The sequence below is a fragment of the Lolium rigidum genome, chromosome 6, assembly GCF_022539505.1.
Source record: "Lolium rigidum isolate FL_2022 chromosome 6, APGP_CSIRO_Lrig_0.1, whole genome shotgun sequence".
Taxonomy (NCBI): domain Eukaryota; kingdom Viridiplantae; phylum Streptophyta; class Magnoliopsida; order Poales; family Poaceae; genus Lolium; species Lolium rigidum.
Window position 1 is genome coordinate 224,049,292 of NC_061513.1, and position 24,105 is coordinate 224,073,396.

Sequence of the window (24,105 nt, forward strand, 5' to 3'; positions counted from 1 at the left end):
CCCTATGGTGTGGGCCCACCATGGGTCCAGCTGGCTCCCCTTCTCGGCTTCCTCCGTCATCTGGAAAAATAGGATTTTTGGTAAAACTTCCTTCCACAGTTGATATTCCGAAATATTGCATCCTGACGGTGCTTTTCCAGCAGAATCCTGGCTCCGGTGCTCGATCTCCAAATAATCATGAAACATGCAAAATAGATGAAATAACATAAGTATTGTGTCCCAATATGAAATATATCAAATGAATAACAGCAAATTATGATATAAAATAGTGATGCAAATTGGACGTATCAGAGTCTTACGAAAACTGGACTACTACCGGTCAAGATTCTTTTAGCAAGGAGATAATGAGAAGAAGAAATATCGATTGACAAAATGGAGTGTTGTTTGCTGTCCTAACGACCAAGGAGGGCTTGGTATTCACGACCTAGAGGTCAAGAATAATGCTCTCCTAGGTAAGTGGTTGTTCGGGCTGCTTACTGGAGGAAGGGACCTGGCAAACAATGCTTAAAAGGAAATATATTGGCATAAAAGCATTATCACATGTTACTTGGAAACCAGGTGATTCTCATTTTTGGGCTGGGCTAATGGCAACGAAGAATCATTTCTTCCGTCATGGTACATTTTCCATTAAGGATGGATCGGAAATTCGTTTCTGGGAGGATAGGTGGCTTGATGGCACACCCCTCCGAGAACAATACCCCGCTTTGTATTCTATAGTGCGTTACAAAAATGAGACCATCGCTAAGGTGATGGACAGTTCTCCTCCAAATGTAACGTTCCGTAGGGATTTGTTAGGACAGAGGTTGTTGGACTGGAACGCCTTACTTCGACGTTTGGCGAATGTTCATCTACAACCTGGTCGTGACGAATTTCGTTGGAATCTACATGAAAATGGTAAATTTTCGGTAGCTTCCATGTACAATGCACTTATTCATCCGGATTTACCAATCGATACACCTAATAACAATAAACTTTGGAAGTTGAAAATCCCTTTGCGGATAAAGGTATTTGGATGGTACCTCCGCAAAGGCGTTATTCTCACGAAAGATAATCTAGCTAAGCAGAATTGACAAGGGAGTAAACAATGTGCTTTCTGTCACCAGGAGGAGACAATAAAACACTTGTTTTTCAATTGCAGGTTCGCTAGGTCTATATGGTCAGTCATCCAGTTAGCTTCGAGCTTGTATCAGCCACGTAGTGTTACCAATATCTTCGGGAATTGGCTAAATGGCATTGATCCTAGGTTCAAGAAGCATATTAGGGTGGGAGCGATTTCCATTATTTGGTCGCTTTGGCTATGTAGAAATGATAAATTGTTTAATGGTACTAATTCTTCTGCATTGCGGGTTATATACCGAGTGTACCAATCACCCTCCGCTTATGGTCGTCGCTCCAGCGTGTGGAGCATCGAGACCTGTTTACGAAGGTCTGTTCACGGTCGGAAGCTGCGGCGAGGGATACTTTTTCCCTACATGGATGGCAGCATAATCTAAGGATCGAATCTCCTCCAGTTTAGGCGTCTTTACAATTTCTCGATATGATATGTAATCTCGCCTTTTATTTTGATGTCAAGACTAAACAACGGGTGTGTGCATCTAAGATATGCAGAGGTCGGGTGTAATGACTTAAAACTCTTAAGTAATAAAGTGCCCCTTATCGAAAAAAAATATCTGCCGCTGGCTAAAACACTAGGGATTTCTATTTTCGTGCCCTCGGTTCCTTAGTTGTGCTCAGTTTTCCCCAGCTCCTTAGTTTTTCCTCAGTTTTCCCCAAGTGCTTGTTTGAAACCCGCAGAAGGCAGCTCAGACGGCAGGATTCCCGTTAAGTTGGCCGCTCCGTGCCGACGTGTGGGGCCGCGTCGTGTGGGCCCGCGTCGCGTGGGGCTGGTAGAAAGGGACCGCGTGGGACAGGACGAGATAGCGTTTGGTTGCACGTGAGCAGGAGCTGGGTTTTGTCTCTCTCGGCCATTGGCATTTCCCTTTTGAGAGTACCTTTTCTGCCTCCTTCTCTCTGCCTTTTTCACCTAATTAGTATCAAATCTAGAGAAGCTTGCATTTCTGTCTTTCTTCAATTATTATTTGTGCCTTTTGGCCCTCGTTGTTTGCCCAATATGGCAGCAAATCTAGTAGGGAGCCCAATCTAGTACTCCATCTAGTCCATATGTATGTAGTTAAATCTAGAAGCAAATCTACAGGGAATGTACGATAAACTCACAAGGTCATATAGTAGAATAGGGATAGATAATATAGATAATAAGCTGCATTCAGCAGCCAAACATAGTAGGGTTCGAGGTTCTTCACAGCGATGACAGTACCATCATACTAACAACATAACAACGAGGGATCCCTAGCTAACAACAAAGGGATCCCAACAACAAAATGGAGGAGGCAGCAGCGGCACACGTCCAGGACTCCGCCTACCCCATCCGCCTCTGCCTCCACTTGTTGCTCCCCTTGGGAGCCTTGGGCTTGAGCGGAGGCATGCGCCCGCCGGAGATCTCCACCCGTTGGATGCCGCGGAGGTGCATGCCGAGCGCCAAGTGCTTGGCGCGGAAGGAGTTGGGGTTCACCGACGCGCCGGACCTTGGGGTTGGTGTGGCCGATGTTCTCGGCATGCGTGAGGACGCAGCTTGAAGTCGGTGCCGCCGAGCCTCCTAGTGCGAAGGGGCACCCGTAGACACCCTTGGCGACGTCGAGGTAGGAGACGTATCGGCCGACCTGCAGCCTCCACAGCACTCGGCGAGTCTTGACGTCATGGTGCTCGTCGTCGTCGCCGACGTCGCTGCCGATACAGCCGATCCATATCAAACGGGAATTTATTAGTGAATGGGTTGCAAACGTGCATGATAACAAAGTTAGGAAAAACAGAGGCAGCCTCAGTTAGAGTGGACACGATTATATGTCTACACGGACGGTGTAAGTGAACCAAAGCTCATGCACAACAGATTTGTACACAGAAATGGTTCGCTGAACCCTCCTCGTAAAAATCATGTGCCCACCGATTCATCATAGGCAAAGAAACAGATTTCAGATCCGAACTTGAACACATTCCAAATTATTTGCAAATTAAACGGTTGATATCTTTTGATTCGTGCATAAAATAACCGATTGAGATCCTATGATTACTTGCATAAATTAACCGATTGAGATCCCATTATTACTTGCATAAATTAACCGAACGGCCGAACCCCAAATCTTAAACGAAATCAAGGAGGGATCAAAGCAAAATGGAATAAAATCGGCGCAAATATTAGCCCAATACTCATCCATCCACAGATCCATCTACACCAGCACAAATAGGGTTCAAAAAGGAATGGGGAACAAAAAAAGGAAGCAAATCGTAGTTAGCTCGTTCCATGGGTCCTCTATGGAGGTGTCGTAGCGGTTCGGGGGCGGGACGTACGGCACCGGCTCGTAGGGGTCCCATCCCGGCGGGATCTGGCCGCGACCGGCGGCAGCAGCCTCCGATGCACCGGCGGAGGCGGTGGTGACGTACGTTGAGGGGACGGCGGCGACGTCCGTTGAGGGGACGGCGTCGAAGAGGGAGGCGTCGCGCTTGGAGCCGACGGCACCGTGGACGATGGGATTGGCATTCTCCTTGTCCATCTCGCCGGCAGAGGAGAGGGAGAGGGAGAGGGTTTTTTTGCTTTGGAGAAGATGATGGGACGTGAGAGAGGCGGCGTTGCGTAGGCGAGTGAGAGTGACAGAGATAGTGGGAGGAGGCGTCTATAAAGGCAAGGGGTGGTTAATGCGACCCGCGTCCTACGCGTCCACCGCCGCACGTCCGCACGTCTTGGACTTCCGCAATGCGCCACGCGTCCACGATTGCACGTCTTCGACTTCGCACCGCGACCGGCGTCTACGCGTCAACAATTGCACGTCTTTCATTTCTGCACCGCAACACGCGTCCTCGAGTCTAACCCCGGAAATTTAAGATATACTCGGGTATAACCTCGAGCATTATACTAGCATTTTTTGTGTGCTCAGTTTTCCCCTTGAGTGCTAATACCGGCTAGTGCAATATGCTCAGTTTTACCCTCAAGTAGTTGGTCAACGGACTAGTCAACAAATGGGATTAACTAGTTAAATGAGTCATTTAATGTGCAAAAAATTCTGAAAAATAGTGGCACATACTCATGGAGTCTTTGCCACAAATTGCCGCTTCTCAAAACATAGATAAGTCATAGATAAATCAAGTTTTACCACAAATTGCCACTTCTCAAAGGCCTTCTCAAATCACCTAGTAGCTATGAAGGTGCATGGTTTTCCACAATAAGCCCTTCCCAAAACAGCTTTCCCCAAAACTTACTTTGTCTAAATGAGGCCACAATTCTCACACTCATGTATATTTGTATTGCAAATAGTTTGAGATAGGCCAAGATGGGTTTTATTGTACAAAACACGCATTTTCCATTTTTTAAATCTCATATTTGAATCCCTTAGTCTCGTTTTTTACATAGGTGCCCTTGGTTTCTTGATACTACTCAGTTTTGCCCTCTCCCTCCACAAATTCTCTCACACGTGCAACATTGCCCCGATTGGTCTAGCCCATGTCACGCGGATCGTGCCCGCCGACCGTTGATCGTATGATCTAACGGGCGAGGATAACCCTCTCTCTCTCTGTCGGCGGTTACCTTCCACTCTCCGAGTATGCTAAAGGGCGGTTTTCTGTATTTATTTTCACGCGCTAAAAATTATAAACTCTTTTAGGCATTACTTTTCACGCAAAAAATGATAAACCATCACCGATTTGTTGTAGCCATAAATTTTCACGCAAAAAATGATAAACCGTCAACGATTTGTTGTAGCCATTAATTTTCACGAAAATCCCAAATGATAAACCATCACCGATTTGTTGTAGCCATTAATTTTCACGCAAAAAATGATAAACCATCACCGATTTGTTGTATCCATTACTTTTCACGCAAAAATTGATAGACCATTACCGATTTCTTGTAGCCATTACTATTCACGGTAAAAATGATAAACGAACCAATCTATCTATCTCCGTATTTGAGGTTTTGACCTGAAAACAAATGGGTATTATAAAGGGAAATAAAAGTTCAAAAAAATGTAAAAACGAAACAATCTACCTATCTTTGTATAGAAGATCGTCCGTATGATTTTTGAGGTCACTTAGAGAAGGTAGAAAAAATCCCTTTTGAGAAGGTCGAAAAAACCTAACTTGTTACAAAAGCTGGTTTCAAGTGAGACCTAACCAAATTTGGCATACATTATGCCATATCTATAACAACAAGGAATATCTAAAAGGGAAAGGTTCACAAAATTTGAAATTTATGGCGAAAATGATGCCATACATGATGCTGTTTTTCGAGGTTTTGACCTGAAAATCAATTGGATATTATAAAGGGAAATAAAAAGTTCGAAAATATAAAAACGAAACAATCTATCTATCTATGTATAGAAGATCAGTCTGTATGAAATTTGAGGTCATTTAGAGGAGGTAGAATAAATCACCTTGTTAGAAAAGTCTGGTTTCGATGGAGACTGAAACGGCATGCGTTTAAGCAAAGTGATTTTTTCGAACATCTCCAAATGATCCCAAATTTGCCATACATGATGCCATACGTGTAACAACAAGGAACCCTATCTAAAAAGTGTCAAAAAAGTTTGCCCAACCGTATAGCTCTATCAAAAAGAACCTCACCATGGCGCTAGTATAATTTTGGGCTTAGTTACAAACTTTCGTTACCTAACCTTCAACACGAAACTTGTTTCAAATCACTTTTGGCGTACAAGAAACAAATCCCTCTTTGATTCGAGCACCACGGCCTCCAAACTTTGCCGATGCCGATATCGGCATGGTCGAATGGCTATGCTCGACGCCACCGCTAGGTCACCGTCGGGATGCACCCTCAATCCCGTCCCCTCATTCGATCACCGACACACCGCAGATACCGCCGAGGTCAATGCCGAACGTACATGCCGATGCCAATGCCGAACATGCATCCACGCCGACGTGGGCACGGCCACGCCGCCCGCTATGCTCGGACGCCACAGTACCACCGCGAGGTCTTTCCCTTCGCCACCACACTCTTCTAGCACCCATCTATACACGCCGTAAAGGAGAGACACTAGTTTTCTCTACATTGCTCGCGTTCGTGTCGGACACGGTCAGCCAAAGTTTTGAGGTAGTCGTCGATGTCGTCGACCATTTCTTCTCTTCTTTGCATGGTTAAACGCGTCTAGTTCATATCTATCTAATGCGTCCGGTCTCGCCTCATGCAGTTCTTTGTGGACGTCGATCTCATCTCGGCACCCCGCAGGCCACCTCCTCCGTGCCATCGCCGTAGAGCTCCGTTTAAAAATCTATTCCTACCCGTGTATTGCCCCTTGTATCAGCGCCATGGCCCACTTGTCATTCGATATACCGAAGCCCCACTCGTGCGTGTTTTGGTCGGGGATACAGCGATGCTTACGGTCAAACAAAGATGGATGGTCCGACGTGTCTTTGCGGGCTCTACGTGGCCCCACTAGTCGAAGATAACGGTCAACCGTCGGGCAACCGGCCGTTATAGCATCTGTGATGGTTTCAGACAAGGTCTTGGGGAAAACTGAGGAAAAACTAAGGAGCTGGGGAAAACTGAGCACAACTAAGGAACCGAGGGCACGAAAATAGAAATCCCAAAACACTAACAGTAGCGCTGTGCGGGGCTTTTCTGTTTTCTCTAGTTTTCAGTTTTGAACTACTGAAACTTACGCTGTTGTTCCGTTATCTTGTGATCCATAGTGGAACCCGGCCATGTTTTTCTTGGGGGGTTCTTGGGGGGGGATGGAAAAAATCATTTTTGGCTAGGATGTGTTGGAGATATAAAACAGCTCCTGTACGTGTTATCTGTATAGGTTCAGGTCTGCACCCACGTTTTCTGTTCCGAACTCTGATCCTGTAATGCCACACACTGTTGGTTATATTAACACGAACCCGAGGCCCGAACAGGTCAATTGGTTCCAATCTACTTCGTTAACATGGTACCAGAGCATCTCCTCCTGACCTAGCTCTCACCGACAAAAAACCCTGCCGCCGCCACAGTTTCTCTACCGCCGCCGCTAAACCCAAACCCAGAAAACCAAGCCAGCCAGAAATCTCTGCCGCCGCCGCCAAAACAAAACCAAGCCAGACAAAAATCTCTGCCGCCGCCGCAGCCTCTCTGCCGCCGCCGCCAAAACCCACACCAAAACCAAAGCCGCCAAAACTTCTGCCGCCGCCACCAAACCAAACCAAAACCAAAACCAAAACCCAAGGCAAAACCCATGGCCTCTTCTTCGCCCACGACGGTATTGACCGCCACTCTCAGGGCTCCTCCAACTTAACTACTCACACGCAAGAACGCTCTGGTCTGGAAGGCCCTAGTCCTTCCTACTCTTCGCGGTGCACGAGTCCTGGATCTCGTTGAAGGAATTGAGAAGGCACATATTGAGGAGATTGAGGTTGAAGATTCCAACCAGAAGAAGATGGTCGTCGAAAATCCTACGTACTTCAATTGGATTGCTCGTGATCAGAAGGTTCTCCGATGGCTGTTGAATGCTCTGTCCCCTGATGTTCTCGTTCATGTAATTGGACTAGAGACCTCCTCTGAATTTTGGGCTGCACTCAACTCTCATGTCTCGGCCGCCTCCAAGTCTCGGGTGCAAAGAATCGCGAGGTGCTCTCAACGACACCAAGAAGCATGATTTGTCTGCCGAGAAATATTTTGCTAAGATGAAGACGCTTGCCTCTGAACTTGCCGCTGCAGGAAAACCCTTGGATGATGAACTCATCTAGTATGTTCAGAATGGCCTTGGAAGCCCCTACAACAACCTCACCACCGATGTTCGTGCAAACCCGGCCACCTCCTTGTCAGATTTATTTGATCAAGTTCAAGCTTATGATCATCTCCATAAAACTGAAGATGTAGGGTTCTCATCCTCGGCCAATGTTGCACGTCGAGGTCCTTCCCCACGTGGCCCGGACCCTCCTTCGCACGGCCAGGACCGCTGGCGTGATGACCGTCCGCGTCAACAGTATGATGACCGCGGACGTGGTGATGACCGTAGACCTCAAGATCGTCGCGATGATTGTGGACGCCGAGATGATCGTGATCGCCGTGTTGGTGGAGGATACCATGATGGTGGTGGATACCAAGGTCGCCGCAATGGTGGTGGCTACCAAGGTCGCCGGTATGATAATCATCGCAATGACAAGGACAACAGTGGGTGTCCTCGTCGTCATCCTACTCCGTATGTCGACACTACTTGTCAAATCTATGACATTCATGGACATCCGGCCAAGGAGTGCTGGTGGCGCTACGGTGATGACCGTGGTGACAATGGTGATCGTGGTGGTGACAAGGGGGCTAATTTTGCTTCCCAAGGAGTTGATACAAACTAGTACTATGACACAGGGCCACTGATCATATCACAGGCGAGCTGAACAAGCTCACTACTCATGATGCATATAATGGACAAGATCGTGTTCGCACATCAGAAGGCAGAGGTATGCACATTAGTCATATTGGTCATTCAGTCTTGTGCACTCCTCATAATTCTTTTCATCTCAATGATATTCTCCATGTTCCAAGTGCTTCAAAAAATCTCTTGTCAGTGCATAAATTTACACTTGATAATCATGTCTATATTGAATTTCATCCTTTCTTCTTTTTGATCAAGGACCAAGCAACACGAAGAATTCTGTTTAGAGGTCCATGCTATGGAGGCCTTTATCCTTTGATGCCCATCTCCAATGAATCCTCCAAGCATGCCTTCATCACAATAAAGTCGTCATCATCTACATGGTATCGTCGCTTAGGACATCCGTCTTCATTTATCGTTCAGCAAGTTCTTAGGAAAAATAAAATAGCTTACACCCCAGAGATTACCCCATATGTTTGTGACTCATGTCAGTTAGCTAAAATGCATCAGTTACCTTATCCTACTTCCACTAGTAGATCCAGTGTTCCCTTGGAACAAGTTTTTCTGATGTATGGGGTCCTGCTCCTCTCCATGCATGGAAACATGCCTATTATGTAAGCTTTATTGATATTTTAGCAAGTTTACCTGGATATATTTGCTCAAAAAGTGTTCTGATGTTCATCAAGCTTTTCTTCAGTTTCAGCAATATGTTGAGCGCAAGTTCAATAGGAAAATTATTACAATGCAAACTGATTGGGGAGGGGAGTATGAAAAACTCAATAACTTTTTTCCAACAAGTTGGCATATCTCACCATGTCTCATGTCCTCATGCCCACCAATAAAATGGCTCTGCTGAAAGAAAACATCGCCACATAGTTGAAGTTGGTCTTGCTTTGCTTTCTAATGCATCTATGCCTCTAAAATATTGGGATGAAGCGTTTCTCATAGCCACCTTTCTGATAAACCTTCTCCCTAGCAAAGTCATTAATTCTGATACTGTTATCACCAGATTTTGGCTAAATCAGGAGGTGGGCCGCGATCAAGATGGGCTTGAAAGATTACACATGGAAGATCTATGAAGCGGCCTTGCACGGAGAATTTGGGCTAAGTTGCCCGTGTATCTTTAATTATGGTAGTTTGTATCTAGATTAAAAGTTAGAGTTTATCTCGTGCACGGTTTAGTGCACGCCCACATTAGAAAGTCCGCTGGACTATAAATATGTACCTAGGGTTTATGGAATAAACAACAACTCACGTTCAACCCCAAACAAACCAATCTCGGCGCATCGCCAACTCCTTCGTCTCGAGGGTTTCTATCGTAGCGACATGTCGCCTAGATCGCATCTTGCGATCTAGGCAAGACAAGCCCCACGTTGTTCATGCGTTGCTCGTACCGAAGCGCTTTTGATGGCGAGCAACGTAGTTATCATAGATGTGTTAGGGTTAGCATTGTTCTTCGTTTAAGCATGCTTACGTAGTGCAACCCTTGCATATCTAGCCGCCCTCACACCTATCTCAGTGTGGGGGCGGCACCCCGCTTGATCATTATTTAGTAGATCTGATCCGTTACGATTGCTCCTTGTTCTACAAGGATTAGTTTAATATTTGCAATAGTTAGGCCTTACAAAGGGGGAGGATCCAAGTGGCACGTAGGGTGGCGTTCGCAAGTCCTAAACAGGATGTTCCGAGGATCAACTTCATGTTGGTTTTTAGGCCTTGTTTAGGATCGGCTTACGAGCACCGTGCGTGGCCGCGAGGCCCAACTCCGGAGTAGGATGATCCGATTATGCGGTGAAAACCCTAAATCGTCGTAGATCTCATTAGCTCTATCTTGATCAAGCAGGACCACCAAGTATTCGTGCACCCCGTACGAATCATGGGTGGATCGGCTCTTTGAGCCGATTCACAGGATAACTCCGAGAGCCGATCGAGGCTCGTATTTAATGTTTACATGTATGCCCCGCAGAAACTAAGCGAGGCATCCCCATCACCTTCCCGACCAGGTATAGGTCGGTGGCACGCCCTTGCACTTCGCATCGCCGCGTGTGACCGGAAGAGCATTGCGGGCCGTCGCCGGAGGGGTCTCGGCCCAGCCGCAGCTCTAGGCTCTTCCCGGCTCTACGGTGTTGACAAGGCCGCCGCCCGCCGGTGGGTTTTGGCAGTCAACACATTCTCGGCACGCCCGGTGGGACTATCGTCTACATCAACCACATCGCCATCTACATCCGAGATGGCGGACGGCACGCCGCTCACCTACGAGGAGCTGCCCGACGAGCTCAAGAAGCAATACAACGAGATCAAGGCTACCCTCGAAGCCGACCTCATCGGCTCATATCACGTAACCCGTTCGCATGGCGTCGGCGGAAGGAGTTCTCACCGGAAGGCGCACTCGATGAAGTGGACCTATCCGTCCCGTCGAGGAACGTACCGGGGCCGTACGCCATGAGATTGGTGGCATGGTGGCTCACTCGTTGCGTCTCCATTCCGAGAGCCTGGTGAATACTTTAGAGCATGTCGCCGTTCGGATGATCAAGGAGGTCATGAAGAATCAGCACTCTGTGTTAGAGCCAGCTCTCAGGACCTACCAAGGAAAAGTGCCACTCCGGCCCCGTTCGCCGTTGTCGCGCACATCGGCGGCACCAGGAGCGCATAATTCACCGGCGCGTGCCGTTGACAGGATTAACGGTACTCACCCTGGGAGGTGCCAACCAGGACATCCGTTCAACATCAACATGATAGAACTGGGGCACCCTCTTGATGAAGATAAAGGCGAGGGCAACCGCTCTCGTGGCGAAGACAAGGAAGAGGCTGCTCCATGTGATCGGCCCCGACACCGCCAAAACATCCCGGTGATGATCAAGGTAGAAGCCGACGCTAGTAATCGGCCCGTTGTATCCGTATCGCCCGCTCTCCCGACATGCGGCGTCGACCTCACAGGTGACGGGAAGCTAGGGTACGGGTTCACATCAGCCGATGAGCTAGAGGAAGTCGACATCGGTCCCGGGGATAAGCCTCGACCTACTTTTATCGGCAAGAAGTTAGATCCGCGACTCGGGGGACAGATGATAGCCCCGTTGAAGGAATACCCGGATTGCTTTGCATGGGATTACACGGAGATGCCCGGGTTGGACAGGAGCATCATTGAGCATCGCCTCCCCCGAAGAAAGGATTTCGGCCGTTCCAACAACGAGCACGTCGGATGAGGGCCGAGATTCCGGAAGAAGTCAAGAAGGAGATTGAGAAAATGTTGGCCGCCGGATTCATCAGGCCATGCAGTATGCTCGAGTGGATCTCCGGCATCGTTCCGGTGGAGAAGAAGGACGGCCGATGGCGCGTGGCCATCGATTTCCGAGACCTTAACGGAGCTACCCCAAAGGACGAATATCCGATGCCCGTGGCGGAAACATTGATAAACGCCGCCGCCGGCCACAAGGTGTTGAGCTTCATGGATGGCAACGCCGGTTATAATCAGATTTTCATGGCTCCGGAAGACATACACAAGACCGCATTCGGGGTACCGTGGGCGTAGGCTTGTTCGAGTACGTGGTCATGACCTTTGGGTTGAAGAATGCTGGTGCAACGTACCAACGAGCCATGAATTATATATTTCATGATCTGATCGGCAAGTTGGTGGAGATATATATCGACGACGTGGTGGTCAAATCAGTCTCCATGGAGGGGCACTTAGATGATCTCCGGCGCGTCCTAGACCGGACTCGGAAATTCGGGCTGAGAATGAATCCGAAGAAGTGTGCCTTTGGCGTGACGGCTGGTCAATTCCTAGGTTTTCTGGTTCATGAACGGGGAATTGAGATCGGCCTGAAAAGTCAGGAGGCGGTGCGTACCATGCAGCCGCCGACCACGAAAAAGGAGCTTCAACGCCTCATCGGCAAGATCAATTTCGTCCGGCGGTTCATCTCTAATCTGTCAGGACGAATCGAGCCGTTCATGGCGCCGGTGAAGACCAAATCCGACGACGAGTTTCATTGGGGGCGTAAAAGAACAGGCGTTTGATGAAATTAAGCGATATCCGACGACGCCGCCCGTGCTAGTTCCGCCCTGACAAGACAGAGCCATTCTACATCTACCCGTCGCAGGGCCGACACGTCCATTGCTTCGGTGGTGGTGCAACTTTACGATGGCGTTGAGAGAGTCGTTTTCTACCTCAGCAGAAGGATGCTGGACGCGGAGACAAGATACCCCGAGGTCGAGAAACTTTGCCTCTCGCTTATTCTTCACTCCGCACCAAGCTTCATCACATCCTTCCGACGGCGAGATCATCGTCATCCAGTAATCGACGTCGTCAAACACATGTTGTCGGCCCTCGTTTTGAAAGGCCGACTCGGAAATGGATGCTTGCGCCGTCGTAATTTGATCTCCGGTACCAACCCGCGAAGGCGATCAAGGGCCAAGCGTTGGCCGATCTCATCGCTGAACGGATCAGCACCAATATAGCAGCATTATCCATACGTGCATGGGCTATGTTCTTCGATGGATCGGTTTGTGACGATGGTTGCGGCATCGGCATTCTGCTCGTGTCGTCTCGGGGCGTAATACTCCTTCTCCATCAGATTATCTACCCCTTGCACCAATAACGTAGCAGAATATGAGGCAATACGTAAGGGAATGGAATTGCTATTGGAAGCTGGAGCGGAAGCTGTAGAGCTCTTTGGGGACTCAAAGTTGGTGATTAACCAGCTCACGGAGGAATATAATTGCGAAAGTGAATCGCTGTTCCCATATTGGGTGGAATGCCGTGAGTTGATGACACAGCTCCGGTACATCAACTTTAATTGGATCCCAAGGTCCCGGAATACCGATGCCAACAATCTCGCACAAATGGCGTCGAGCTACATAGATATAGCCGACGGATCGGAAGTTCAGTATACAATTCCTGGAACGGAATGATTGGAGAGCCGAGATCTTCGATTATTCGAAAGATTCGGCTCGGGGGCACCTAAACGGGTGAGATACAGAGCCATGAAGTATGTCCTTATAGGAGACGATATGTTCTACGGAGACATTGGAAGGGTTGCTACTCAAGTGCCTAGGACCGACCGAGTCTAATCGGCTCTTACATGAGGTGCATGAAGGCGCCTGTGGAACACATCGGTCGGCTCATAAGATGAAGTGGTTGATCGAGCGATCGTGGTTTTATTGGCCCACTATGCTTGAAGATTGCTTCAATTATTACAGTGGGTGCCAAGCATGTCGGATGTTTGGAAAAATTCAGATGGTGCCAAGCATCGGCGATGAACCCCATCATCAAGCCTTGGCCGTTTCGGGGGTGGGGCATGGATATGATCGGCAAAATCCATCCGGCATCAAGTAAAAAAACATGAATGGATTCTGGTTATCACAGATTACTTCACCAAGTGGGTGGAAGCCGTCCCTATGAAAAAGGTGAAATCAGAGGACGTGATCAAGTTTGTGAAAGAACACGTCATTCATAGGTTTGGAATTCCCCAGACTATCACGACCGATGGAGGTTCGGTCTTTACTTCTAAAGAATTCAGGAAGTTCTGTGATGACGTAGGGATTAAACTGATCCGATCATCCCCATACTATGCTCAAGCTAACGGACGGGCCGAGGCGTCCAATCGTAGCCTCGATCAAGCCGATCAAGAGGAAAATTGACGAGAACCCTCGGGATTGGCACGAGAAGTTATCAGAAGCATTATGGGCCTACCGCATGTCGTGCCATGGAGCTATAAAGACCTCGCCGTACCAGCTTGTCTATGGACAGGAGGCCGTGTTGCCTTGGGAAATTACGGCTGGATCAAGACGTGTCACGTTTCGAATGATCCGACGACCGAAGAATATGCAGCTTTGATGAGCGACACTATTGAGGACGCAACGTAACTCGGGCTTTGGTCGTTGGAGAAGATTAAGGAGAACAAAGCCGGGGTGGCTCGTGCTTACAACAAAAAGGTTAGGCCAAAGGAGTTCCAAGTTGGCGATCTTGTGTGGGAAGTCTGTGTTGCCATTGGGAACCAGGGATAAGGCATATGGCAAGTGGTCTCCTAATTGGCACGGTCCGTACAAAGTTGTCCAGGCCTTGAAGGGTAATGCATACATGCTGGAGGAATTGAGCGGCGAAAAGTTCCCCGTGGCTGTTAATGGTCAACACCTCAAGAAATATTTCCCAAGCATGTGGGATGATGGAGAGTAAGATGTGGGGGCCGATTCCAGAATCGGCCAGTAAAAAAAGATATGTATATATATATAGAAAATCACAGCCGATGTACAAGCATCGACTTGAGAAAACGTATGGAGATTAACAGTATACAAGTACAGCCGATGCACGGGCATCGACTTCAGAGAACAGAGCCGATACGCTGATATCGACTTTAGCGAAATAAGTTTATACAACAGCTTGGCCAACTCCATTCGACAATCGGCAAGGGAGCGAAATTAATTAAGGAATTTTCTTCATTGATAAGGGGATTTCTTACAAAGAAAGAGCCGATTGCTCGGGAAGGAAGAACAAAAGAAGGGTCTATTGACCAATCTACTACTGCTAGGCCTATACTAGTAGATCTTAATCTACGGGCCATCGCTTCCTTCGTCGTCGTCCTCGGAACTCTCATCGGTACTGCTGCCGATGGGTTCCTCGTCGTTGCTCCCATAGCCCTCTACGGGAGTTTCATCTTCGTCTTCATCGTCGCTGCTGTCGTCGTCCCACCACATGCGGAGGCGCTTCGCTGGCGGGTAACCCTCGAGGGAGTCGTCGTCGTCGTCGTCTTCTCCTTCCTCTTCTTCAGAGGTGGGGCAGCCATCCCAGGGGAACTGGTCGTCCTCGCTCTCCGACTCCAGTTCCCCGATGGCGAGGAACTGAAGATCTTCGTCCCCGCTGGTCGTGGACCGGTCGTCTTCGGACCGACAGAGGAGGCGTGGTCTTCCGTGTCCCATGCTTCGGGGCGCGGATGTCCGGCGGCGTTTCGCGGGAGGAGGAGGATCCGTAGGAAAGCTTCGGAGGAGGAGTCGTGGAAGACCGACGAGGAAGAGGAAGAAGAGGAAGACATGGCCGTGGGAGTTTGGGGGTTTTTGGTGCCGATGGCCGAGACAGAGCAGGATGGTGAAATGGCGAACCGCTCGTAGCGGTTGAATACAAGGGGGCTACGGTGAAAAATTCAATGCCACAGCGAGTTTTCGAGGAGGCAGTACCCAAAGACAACGGTCAAATCGCGCGGAGCAGTCGAGAGGACAGGGCATCATGACGAAAAATGCCGCAATGGTTCTGCCATGACATGACCCGACGAAAGAAAGACGTAATGATTTTGGAAATATCATTTCCAAAACCAGGGGGGCATGTGTTATCACCAGATTTTGGCTAAATCAGGAGGTGGGCCGCGATCAAGATGGGCTTGAAAGATTACACATGGAAGATCTATGAAGCGGCCTTGCACGGAGAATTTGGGCTAAGTTGCCCGTGTATCTTTAATTATGGTAGTTTGTATCTAGATTAAAAGTTAGAGTTTATCTCGTGCACGGTTTAGTGCACGCCCACATTAGAAAGTCCGCCGGACTATAAATATGTACCTAGGGTTTATGGAATAAACAACAACTCACGTTCAACCCCAAACAAACCAATCTCGGCGCATCGCCAACTCCTTCGTCTCGAGGGTTTCTATCGGGTAGCGACATGCTGCCTAGATCGCATCTTGCGATCTAGGCAGCACAAGCCCCACGTTGTTCATGCGTTGCTCGTACTCGAAGCGCTTTTGATGGCGAGCAACGTAGTTATCATAGATGTGTTAGGGTTAGCATTGTTCTTCGTTTAAGCATGCTTACGTAGTGCAACCCTTGCATATCTAGCCGCCCTCACACCTATCTCAAGTGTGGGGGCGGCACCCCGCTTGATCATTATTTAGTAGATCTGATCCGTTACGATTGCTCCTTGTTCTACAAGGATTAGTTTAATATCTGCAATAGTTAGGCCTTACAAAGGGGGGGAGGATCCAGTGGCACGTAGGGTGGCGTTCGCAAGTCCTAAACGAGATGTTCCGAGGATCAACTTCATGTTGGTTTTTAGGCCTTGTTTAGGATCGGCTTACGAGCACCGTGCGTGGCCGCGAGGCCCAACCTCGGAGTAGGATGATCCGATTATGCGGTGAAAACCCTAAATCGTCGTAGATCTCATTAGCTCTATCTTGATCAAGCAGGACCACCAAGTATTCGTGCACCCGTACGAATCATGGGTGGATCGGCTCTTTGAGCCGATTCACGAGGATAACCCGAGAGCCGATCGAGGCTCGTATTTAATGTTTACATGTATGCCCTGCAGAAACTAAGCGAGGCATCCCCATCACCTTCCCGACCAGGTATAGGTCGGGTGGCACGCCCTTGCACTTCGCATCGCCGCGTGTGACCGAGAAGAGCATTGCGGGCCGTCGCTCGGAGGGGTCTCAGCCAGCCGCAGCTCTAGGCTCTTCCCGGCTCTACGGTGTTGACAAGGCCGCTGCCCGCCGGTGGGTTTTGGCAGTCAACAGATACTCCTGTTGAAAGGCTTCTTCGTGTTACACCAAATTATGATGCTCTTCGAACTTTTGGTTGTGCTTGTTGGCCAAATCTTCGACCCTATAACACACATAAACTTGCTTTTCGTTCCAAGTGTTGTGTCTTCATTGGTTATAGCCCTCTTCGTAAAGGAATAAAATGTCTAGACATATCTACATGACGGGTTTATATCTGTCGAGATGTTGTCTTTGGTGGAAATGTGTTTCCTTTCGCTGCACTTCATCCAAATGCCAGACCTCTTCTTCGGAAGGAAATTCTTCTCCTTCCATCCATGTCATTTACCTTGCATGAGGATGTGTCACAAGCTAATGATCATATGTCTACTTTTGTGCCTATTACTGATGTGTTGCAGGCTGGTGGAGATACAGGAGAAAATCTGAGACAAAACAGTGAAGAAATCACTCAAAATGAGTCACAATCAAATTCTGAAGAAGAAGACGAATCTAGAGCGCGATCCCACCATGATCCTCCTTGCACCTCGTATAATGTGCGTGATGATCCCGAGGTGGATAGGCATGCTGCTCCCGAGGTGCAGCCATCCACTCCCGTGAGCTCCCGCGCGCGTCAGCCAATTGTTTATACGCGGCGTCCCCGGTCCCCGTCCACTGCACCTGCCAGTTCCAACAGCGACAGCACGCCTGCCAGCAGCAGCGTGCCCAGCGAACACACACCCGACAGCAGCAGCATGCATCGGTCGCTGTCTCCGCCAGCTGCTGCGTCCCCGGCCGGATCAGGCCAATCATTGGCTGCTTCTGATCCCGGTGAAGAATCTGGTGCTGAAAACAATGATGATTCTGATGAAGATTCTGGTGCAGATTCTCCCAGATCTTTGTGCATTCTCCTGCTGCAGTATCTCCTGTGGCTCGCGTACAAACTCGACTTCAAAAGGGTATCAAAAATCCCAAAGTTTATACTGATGACATTGTAAGGTATGGTTTGCTTGTATCTACAGATGAACCACGCTCTCTGTCTGAGGCACTTGAAGATCCTCACTGGCGCACAACAAAGGAGGAAGAACATGATGCCTTGCTCAAAAACAACACATGGCATTTAGTTCCTTCAAGTTCTGGTCGAAATTTGATAGACTGCAAATGGGTTTATCGAATCAAGCGACGGGCAGATGGCACCATTGATAGGTAGAAAGCTCGTCTTGTTGCAAAAGGTTTCAAACAACGATATGGTATTGATTATGAAGATACTTTTAGTCCAGTTGTTAAAGTAGCTATTATCAGAACAGTGTTAGCTATTTCAGTCCCCAGAGGTTGGAATTTGCGACAGCTAGATGTCAAGAACGCGTTTTTGCATGGTGTTCTGGAGGAGGAAGTCTACATGAGGCAACCACCAGGTTTTGAAAATCCCAATGCTCGTCATCATGTTTGCAAACTTGACAAAGCCTTGTATGGCTTGAAACAAGCTCCTCGAGCATGGTACTCTAGACTTAGTTCAAAATTGCATGATCTTGGTTTTGTTCCTTTCAAGGCAGACACTAGATTGTTTTTTTTCCAGAAGGCAGGAATTACTATATATATTCTGATCTATGTTGATGATATAATAGTTACTAGCTCTTCTGATGGTGCTATTTTAGCTTTGCTTCGACAATTAAATGAAAATTTTGCTATCAAGGATCTTGGTGAACTACATTATTTCTTAGGCATTGAAGTGAAGAGGTCGCCAAAGGGGTTGCTGTTAACCCGGGAAAAATATGCATCTGATTTGCTCAGCAAACTTGGTATGACAATGTGTAAATCTGCTCCTACACCTCTGTCTACTACAGATCCTCTATCCCTTGTTGTTGGAGATTCTCTTGGTCCTGAAGATAGTACCAAATACAGAAGTATTGTTGGAGGTTTGCAATATCTCACTCTCACTAGACTAGATTTGGCTTTCTCAGTAAACAAAGTATGTCAATTTCTTCACGCTCCAACCACTGCTCATTGGACAGCTGTCAAGAGGATAATGCGCTATGTCAAGGATACAATTGGTTTTGGTATAACCTTTCAGCCATCTACTTCTACACTTTTAAGTGCTTTTTCAGATGCAGATTGGGCAGGATGTCTGGATGATAGGCGCTCTACTGAGGTTTTGCTATATTCATTGGACCAAATCTAGTTTCCTGGAGTGCCAGAAAACAAGCTACTGTTTCAAGGTCTAGTACAGAAGCAGAGTATAAATCATTAGCTAATGCTACAACTGAGATGATCTGGGTTGAAGCTCTTTAGAATGAACTTGGAGTTAAGTTGCAAGAGAAACCATGTCTTTGGTGTGATAATCTGGGTGCCACAGCTGCAAAACCCAGTTTTTCATGCTCGTACAAAGCACATTGAGATAGATTTTCACTTTGTTCGAGAAAGAGTTGCTGCAAAGAAATTGGCTATAATATTTGTCTCTAGCAAAGATCAAGTTGCAGATGGGTTCAGTAAGGCTCTTCCTGTTAGAAATCTTCATGAGTTTAGGCGTAATCTAAATCTTGAAACAGCTCCTGTACGTGTTATCTGTATAGGTTCAGGTTGTATAGGTTCAGGTCTGTTCCCACGTTTTCTGTTCCGAACTATGATCCTGTAATGCCACGCACAGGTTTTCTGTTGCTTATATTAACACGTACCCGAGGCGGTTCCAATCTACTTCGTTAACAAACGTTTAGAACATTCTGGAAGTAGAAAAGCCTACAAGACTGTGGTATCCATAGTTCAGTACTGGAAGATGCAACATACGTGAAACCTGCGCAGAATTAGGTGCGGGGACTTTGGAGAGGTAATTATACAGGACTTTGTTATAGTTATCAACATAGTAGTATATTGGTACAAGAAATGGTCAATGACGTGTTAAGTTAAAACAAGCTTCGAAATTTTATGTACAACTTCGGATTAAGAAAGGATATCACCTCATCTATCCCAAATTTTGGGTAGAAGAAACGTGTGAAGAAGTCATATCCAGATCCAGCAGGTGCCGGTCCTGTAACAATAAGACCCCTGCTGTCCAAACGTTTTATTTCGTCAATGCTAGGAACGATATCGGCAACCTCTTTTGCTGACGAAAGTTCTACCTGAAAGCCATATAAGGTTTTTAATTGACAGTCAATGTTTGTGAAGTAAAAGTGGCATAAGTGAGCAACAGTTCATATTAACAAAGAACCGAGACAAAGTTCCCCAGCTTAAAGAATGGTCACAGCAGCACCAGCATGCTTTATTTTAAGATGACAAAGCTGATTCTCGAAAGTAATTATGCAAGCAAAAAAAAAGGGGGGGGAGGGACAGTACAATGAGGTCACCGTCGGCCTTCGATTTGTGAATACTGACAACTGATGCGCCGTTTAGGGTCTCTGGGATCAGAGGCATATCGTCGGCGGTGTTGCAGCCCACAAAACTGTCCATGGGGAAATCCAGCTCAATAAACAGCTTCCCCTGCTCCTCTTCTGAGACACTCCCTGGCGTAGTAACTTTCTTGGCAGTTAGTATCCCGGACCTGGTCATGAACTCCACCATGCCATGCTCGGCAAGAACAGTCGTGAAGAGGAAGTGCGCCGAAGCCAACGTCGCGTGCCCGCAGAGGTTGACCTGAAAACCGCAACGCATGAGCAGAAGTAATACTGAACTACATGCAGCAAATGCTCAAGCCGATGGAGATGGGTGGGCACCATATAATTCGACAGTTAGTGCAGATGAGTCAAGGGCGAGATATTGTGCAAATCGACGGGACGGATTCAGGACTTGAGATCGATGCTGGTAGTAAAAGGCGGCTCTGAGTCTGAGATTCGTGGAGGGGACGAATGGGGAGCTAGGATACCTCAGTGACGGGAGTGAACCATCGGAGGTGGAACCGCGCGGCGGTGCCGGCTGGCCGGGTGGAGTCGCGGACGAGGAACGCTGTATCTGAAAGGCTTAACTCGGCGGCGACGGACTGCATCCACCGTTCGTCCGCTGCGACGTCCTCATCTTCGAGGAGGCATACCGCTGCGACGTCCTCGTCTTCGAGGAGGTCAACGTCAACGTCACCGTCCCGCCGACGAGTACTGAGTACTGAGTACTGACCACGGCGTATCGGATAGCTTTCTTGCCCATTTCCACGAAGCTGCAGGCGGCGGCGGTAGCTAATGCTGCTGCCGATTTGCTCGAGTAGTACTAAGACTGCTCATAGTGGGAGTAACTTAGGTAGTAAAATCACACATTTCAATGTATTTTGGTGACATGACGATAAGAATAAACGGAAGAAAGTAGAGGAATGCAGAATTCAGCTATAGTTACTCATAACATCACGCACCCCAAGATAAAATGAGTCTACATAATAATAAATGAGACTTTGCATGATACCATCTCTAAGTTAATTTCCACTATGAAGGTAGTAACATGGACTAGTAACTTATGCATGACACCACCTTATATTACTCCCCACTATGAGCAGCCTAATATATACTGGAGTAGCTGCTGACGATTGTGGATGGGTATAATCAGCAATGACGAAATCGAGATGTTAGCATTCCCACCCGGGTACCGATGAACACGTTCTTATCGTCACCAAATTAACAACCGAACGTGATTCGCATAACAAAACTGCACGTCGTAAGATTTTGACAGTAAATTGGGCTCATTACCTAGCAAGCCGTTACATCATCCGCCAGGATTTTTTTAGAATAAGATCCGCCAGGATATTGTACTACAGGATAAAGTCAAGGCATATTGTTGAATTCCATGCTAATCTAAACCTCCTTTGATTTTTTTATAAGAATTGTTTAGAATTGGGTTCTTGTGGGTTTTTTTTAAAACAATCCTTAAGAATCTTGTATGCAAATTTTATTAAAAATGACATTAGGTTAGACATCGTGAAAAAACCATTTACTGCAAGCAAAGTGAGTTACTCTTTCCATAGGGTTTAGTTAGACATGGATCTCAATCCTATAGACTCCCGTTTCTACGTTTCCCTATCTTTTATGAATCAAAGTAGCCTAAACCTTAAGTAATTGTCAATCTTTAAATCAATAAAGCCTTGACAAGTACAAGAGTTTCAACAGGACCTAAGGTTGGTGGTCCCAATTTACTACCACTCCCTCCGTTTTTATTTAGTTCGTGTTATGGGTTTAATCAAAATCAAATTTAGCTAAGTTTGATAAAAAAAATATAGGAAAAAAAATCAGCATCCATCATACCAAATGCATATAACGTGAAAATATACTTTATGAAGATACTAATACTATACATTTCACATTGTAGCTATCCTTATTTTTTCCTACGTGTTTGGTTAAAATTTACAAAGTATCACTTTGACTAAACCCATAACTATTTATCAACGGAGGGAGTATTAAAGCGCTACAATGGAGGTATCATAGGTAATATCATGCATTTTATGCATATAAATGATCATGTCTCCCAATAATTAATGACGACGGAGATCATGGTGATATCATAGGTAGATATCGTACTATAGCACATACAACAAGAAAAACATATTGATTTCAAATAAACCATATAATTTTTTTTGCATTACCATTATTCAAATCAATAAATATAATAAAATTATGATACTACCACATAATACCATGCATTATAGAGTACAGTAATATGCATGATACTACTATACGATACTTCAAAATTTGCTTGCAACCCTTCTGTTGTCGTCGTTCCACCTTGTATGTATGTGAAGCAGCATAGGCACCACACATGCGGTGCTCTAGGAGGTGGGTATTACCAGCGTAGATGCGAGGCAGTGGAGTGAGTTCGTTCACCGGTAAGGACAAGGATGAGCAATCCGTAAGGGCATCTCCAGCGGCGCGACGGAAACGGTCGCTGAGCAACCGTTTTCGTCTGCTGTGACTGGAAATGCGTCTGGCACCATCTTCAGCGGGTCGACGTAAAGTGATCGGACCGTCCGCGGAGACGCAAACCTGGCCTAAATATGCGCCAGGTTTGCTCTCCGCGGACGCTCGGCGGTCGCGTAAACTGTCCGCGGTGGGTGCATCCGGGCCCGATCGGCAGTGAGTAGGTAAAAATATTTTTTTCATTACTATTGATTGACCAAAAGGACCATCTTTACAGAGATGGTTAGTCGAGTTAACCTAAAACTACAACGGCCGTACCTACTCGCCGTTACGTGGCCTACACCGGCCTCGGTTACTCGCAGTCGCGCGGCCTACTACTGGCCGCCGGAAGGGCTGGCGCCATCGTCGAAGCGGGAGCGCTTCGCGCACGCGCGCCGCGCACGTCAGCGAACGAACAAGTCGTCCTGCCGCCTGCGCCGTTCGAGGGCCTCGGCCAGGGAGCTGTCCAACAGGGCCTCCGCCTGGGCCAACGCCACCTGGGTAGCTGCCGCCTCCGCCACCGCCTGGGCCTCCTCCTCCTCCACCGCCGCCTGGACCGCCGCCGCGTCCTCGTTCGCCTGGGCCGCCGCCTGGATCGTCGCCACTTCGGTGATGAAGCGGGCCCTGTCCCTAACCGCCTCCGCCACCGCTTCGTCCCTGGCAGAGATGGCGGCCTCCAGCTCCCGGTTCTCCTGCTCGACCCGCGCGGGAGAATGACCCCTACGCTGGAGCGAGTCCAGGTCGGAGCACATTAACCCCCGAGCCATGGCCATCGCATAGTTGTGGGCTTCCTCCTCCGCCACCCAAGCCTGACGACGTTGGGCGTCCCCAGCCAGGGACTCGAAGGACGCGAGCAGCGGCGCACTCGAAGCGGCTGGGCATGGGGGGGGGGGGTCGTCGTACGCGATGTCGTGGATGACGGCGTCCTCCGCCGGAGGGACCGTGATGGCCGCCCGCGCCTCCGCGAGCTCGGCCCTGGCGTCGGCGAGCTCGGCCATGGCGTTGGCGATCTCCGCCCTGGTCGCCGCGAGCTCTGCCGCCTCCGCCACTGCCTCCGCAATCTCCGCCTCCGCCGCCGCCTCCAGGTCGAGCTGCTGGACCTCAACGCCGGCGGCGGCTACCTCCTCCTCCTCCTCCGGGTGGAGCTGGCGGCACATGTGAACAACGTGCTCCCAACTAATGTGGTCGGCCATGGATGGATGGTAGGGTGAGGTGTGCCCGTCGCCCCCGCCGGTGTCCACCATATATAGCCACGGCGGGGCGGGAAACGGCGTTGGCGCGCAGGGCGTTTCCCGCGCGCGCGAAACGCCGGCGAAACTTGCCAATGTATTGGGCAAGCGCGGGAACGATCGTCGTCGCGCGGGAACAGCTAATCGCCGGCGGCAGTCC

At 48.3% G+C, this 24,105-nt stretch overlaps 2 protein-coding genes across 2 annotated transcripts in view; both read right to left on the minus strand.

The window, feature by feature from the left end:
• LOC124660782 (uncharacterized isomerase BH0283-like) overlaps positions 1–21,010 on the minus strand; it is a 60,043-nt gene extending 39,033 nt beyond the window's left edge. The window contains exon 1 of the mRNA XM_047198614.1: positions 20,957–21,010. Coding sequence (XP_047054570.1) covers positions 20,957–20,986 — 30 coding nt within the window. The 5' untranslated portion in view covers positions 20,987–21,010. The remainder of the gene's footprint in view (positions 1–20,956) is intronic.
• LOC124660783 (uncharacterized isomerase BH0283-like) lies at positions 16,911–20,702 on the minus strand. The gene is made up of 4 exons (XM_047198616.1): positions 20,563–20,702; positions 20,186–20,482; positions 19,810–19,971; positions 16,911–18,870 (listed from the first exon to the last, which is right to left on the minus strand). The coding sequence occupies exons 1-4, from the start codon at positions 20,563–20,565 to the stop codon at positions 18,796–18,798; spliced, it is 537 nt and encodes a 178-aa protein (XP_047054572.1). The 5' UTR covers positions 20,566–20,702; the 3' UTR covers positions 16,911–18,795.
• Positions 21,011–24,105: the final 3,095 nt, after the last annotated feature.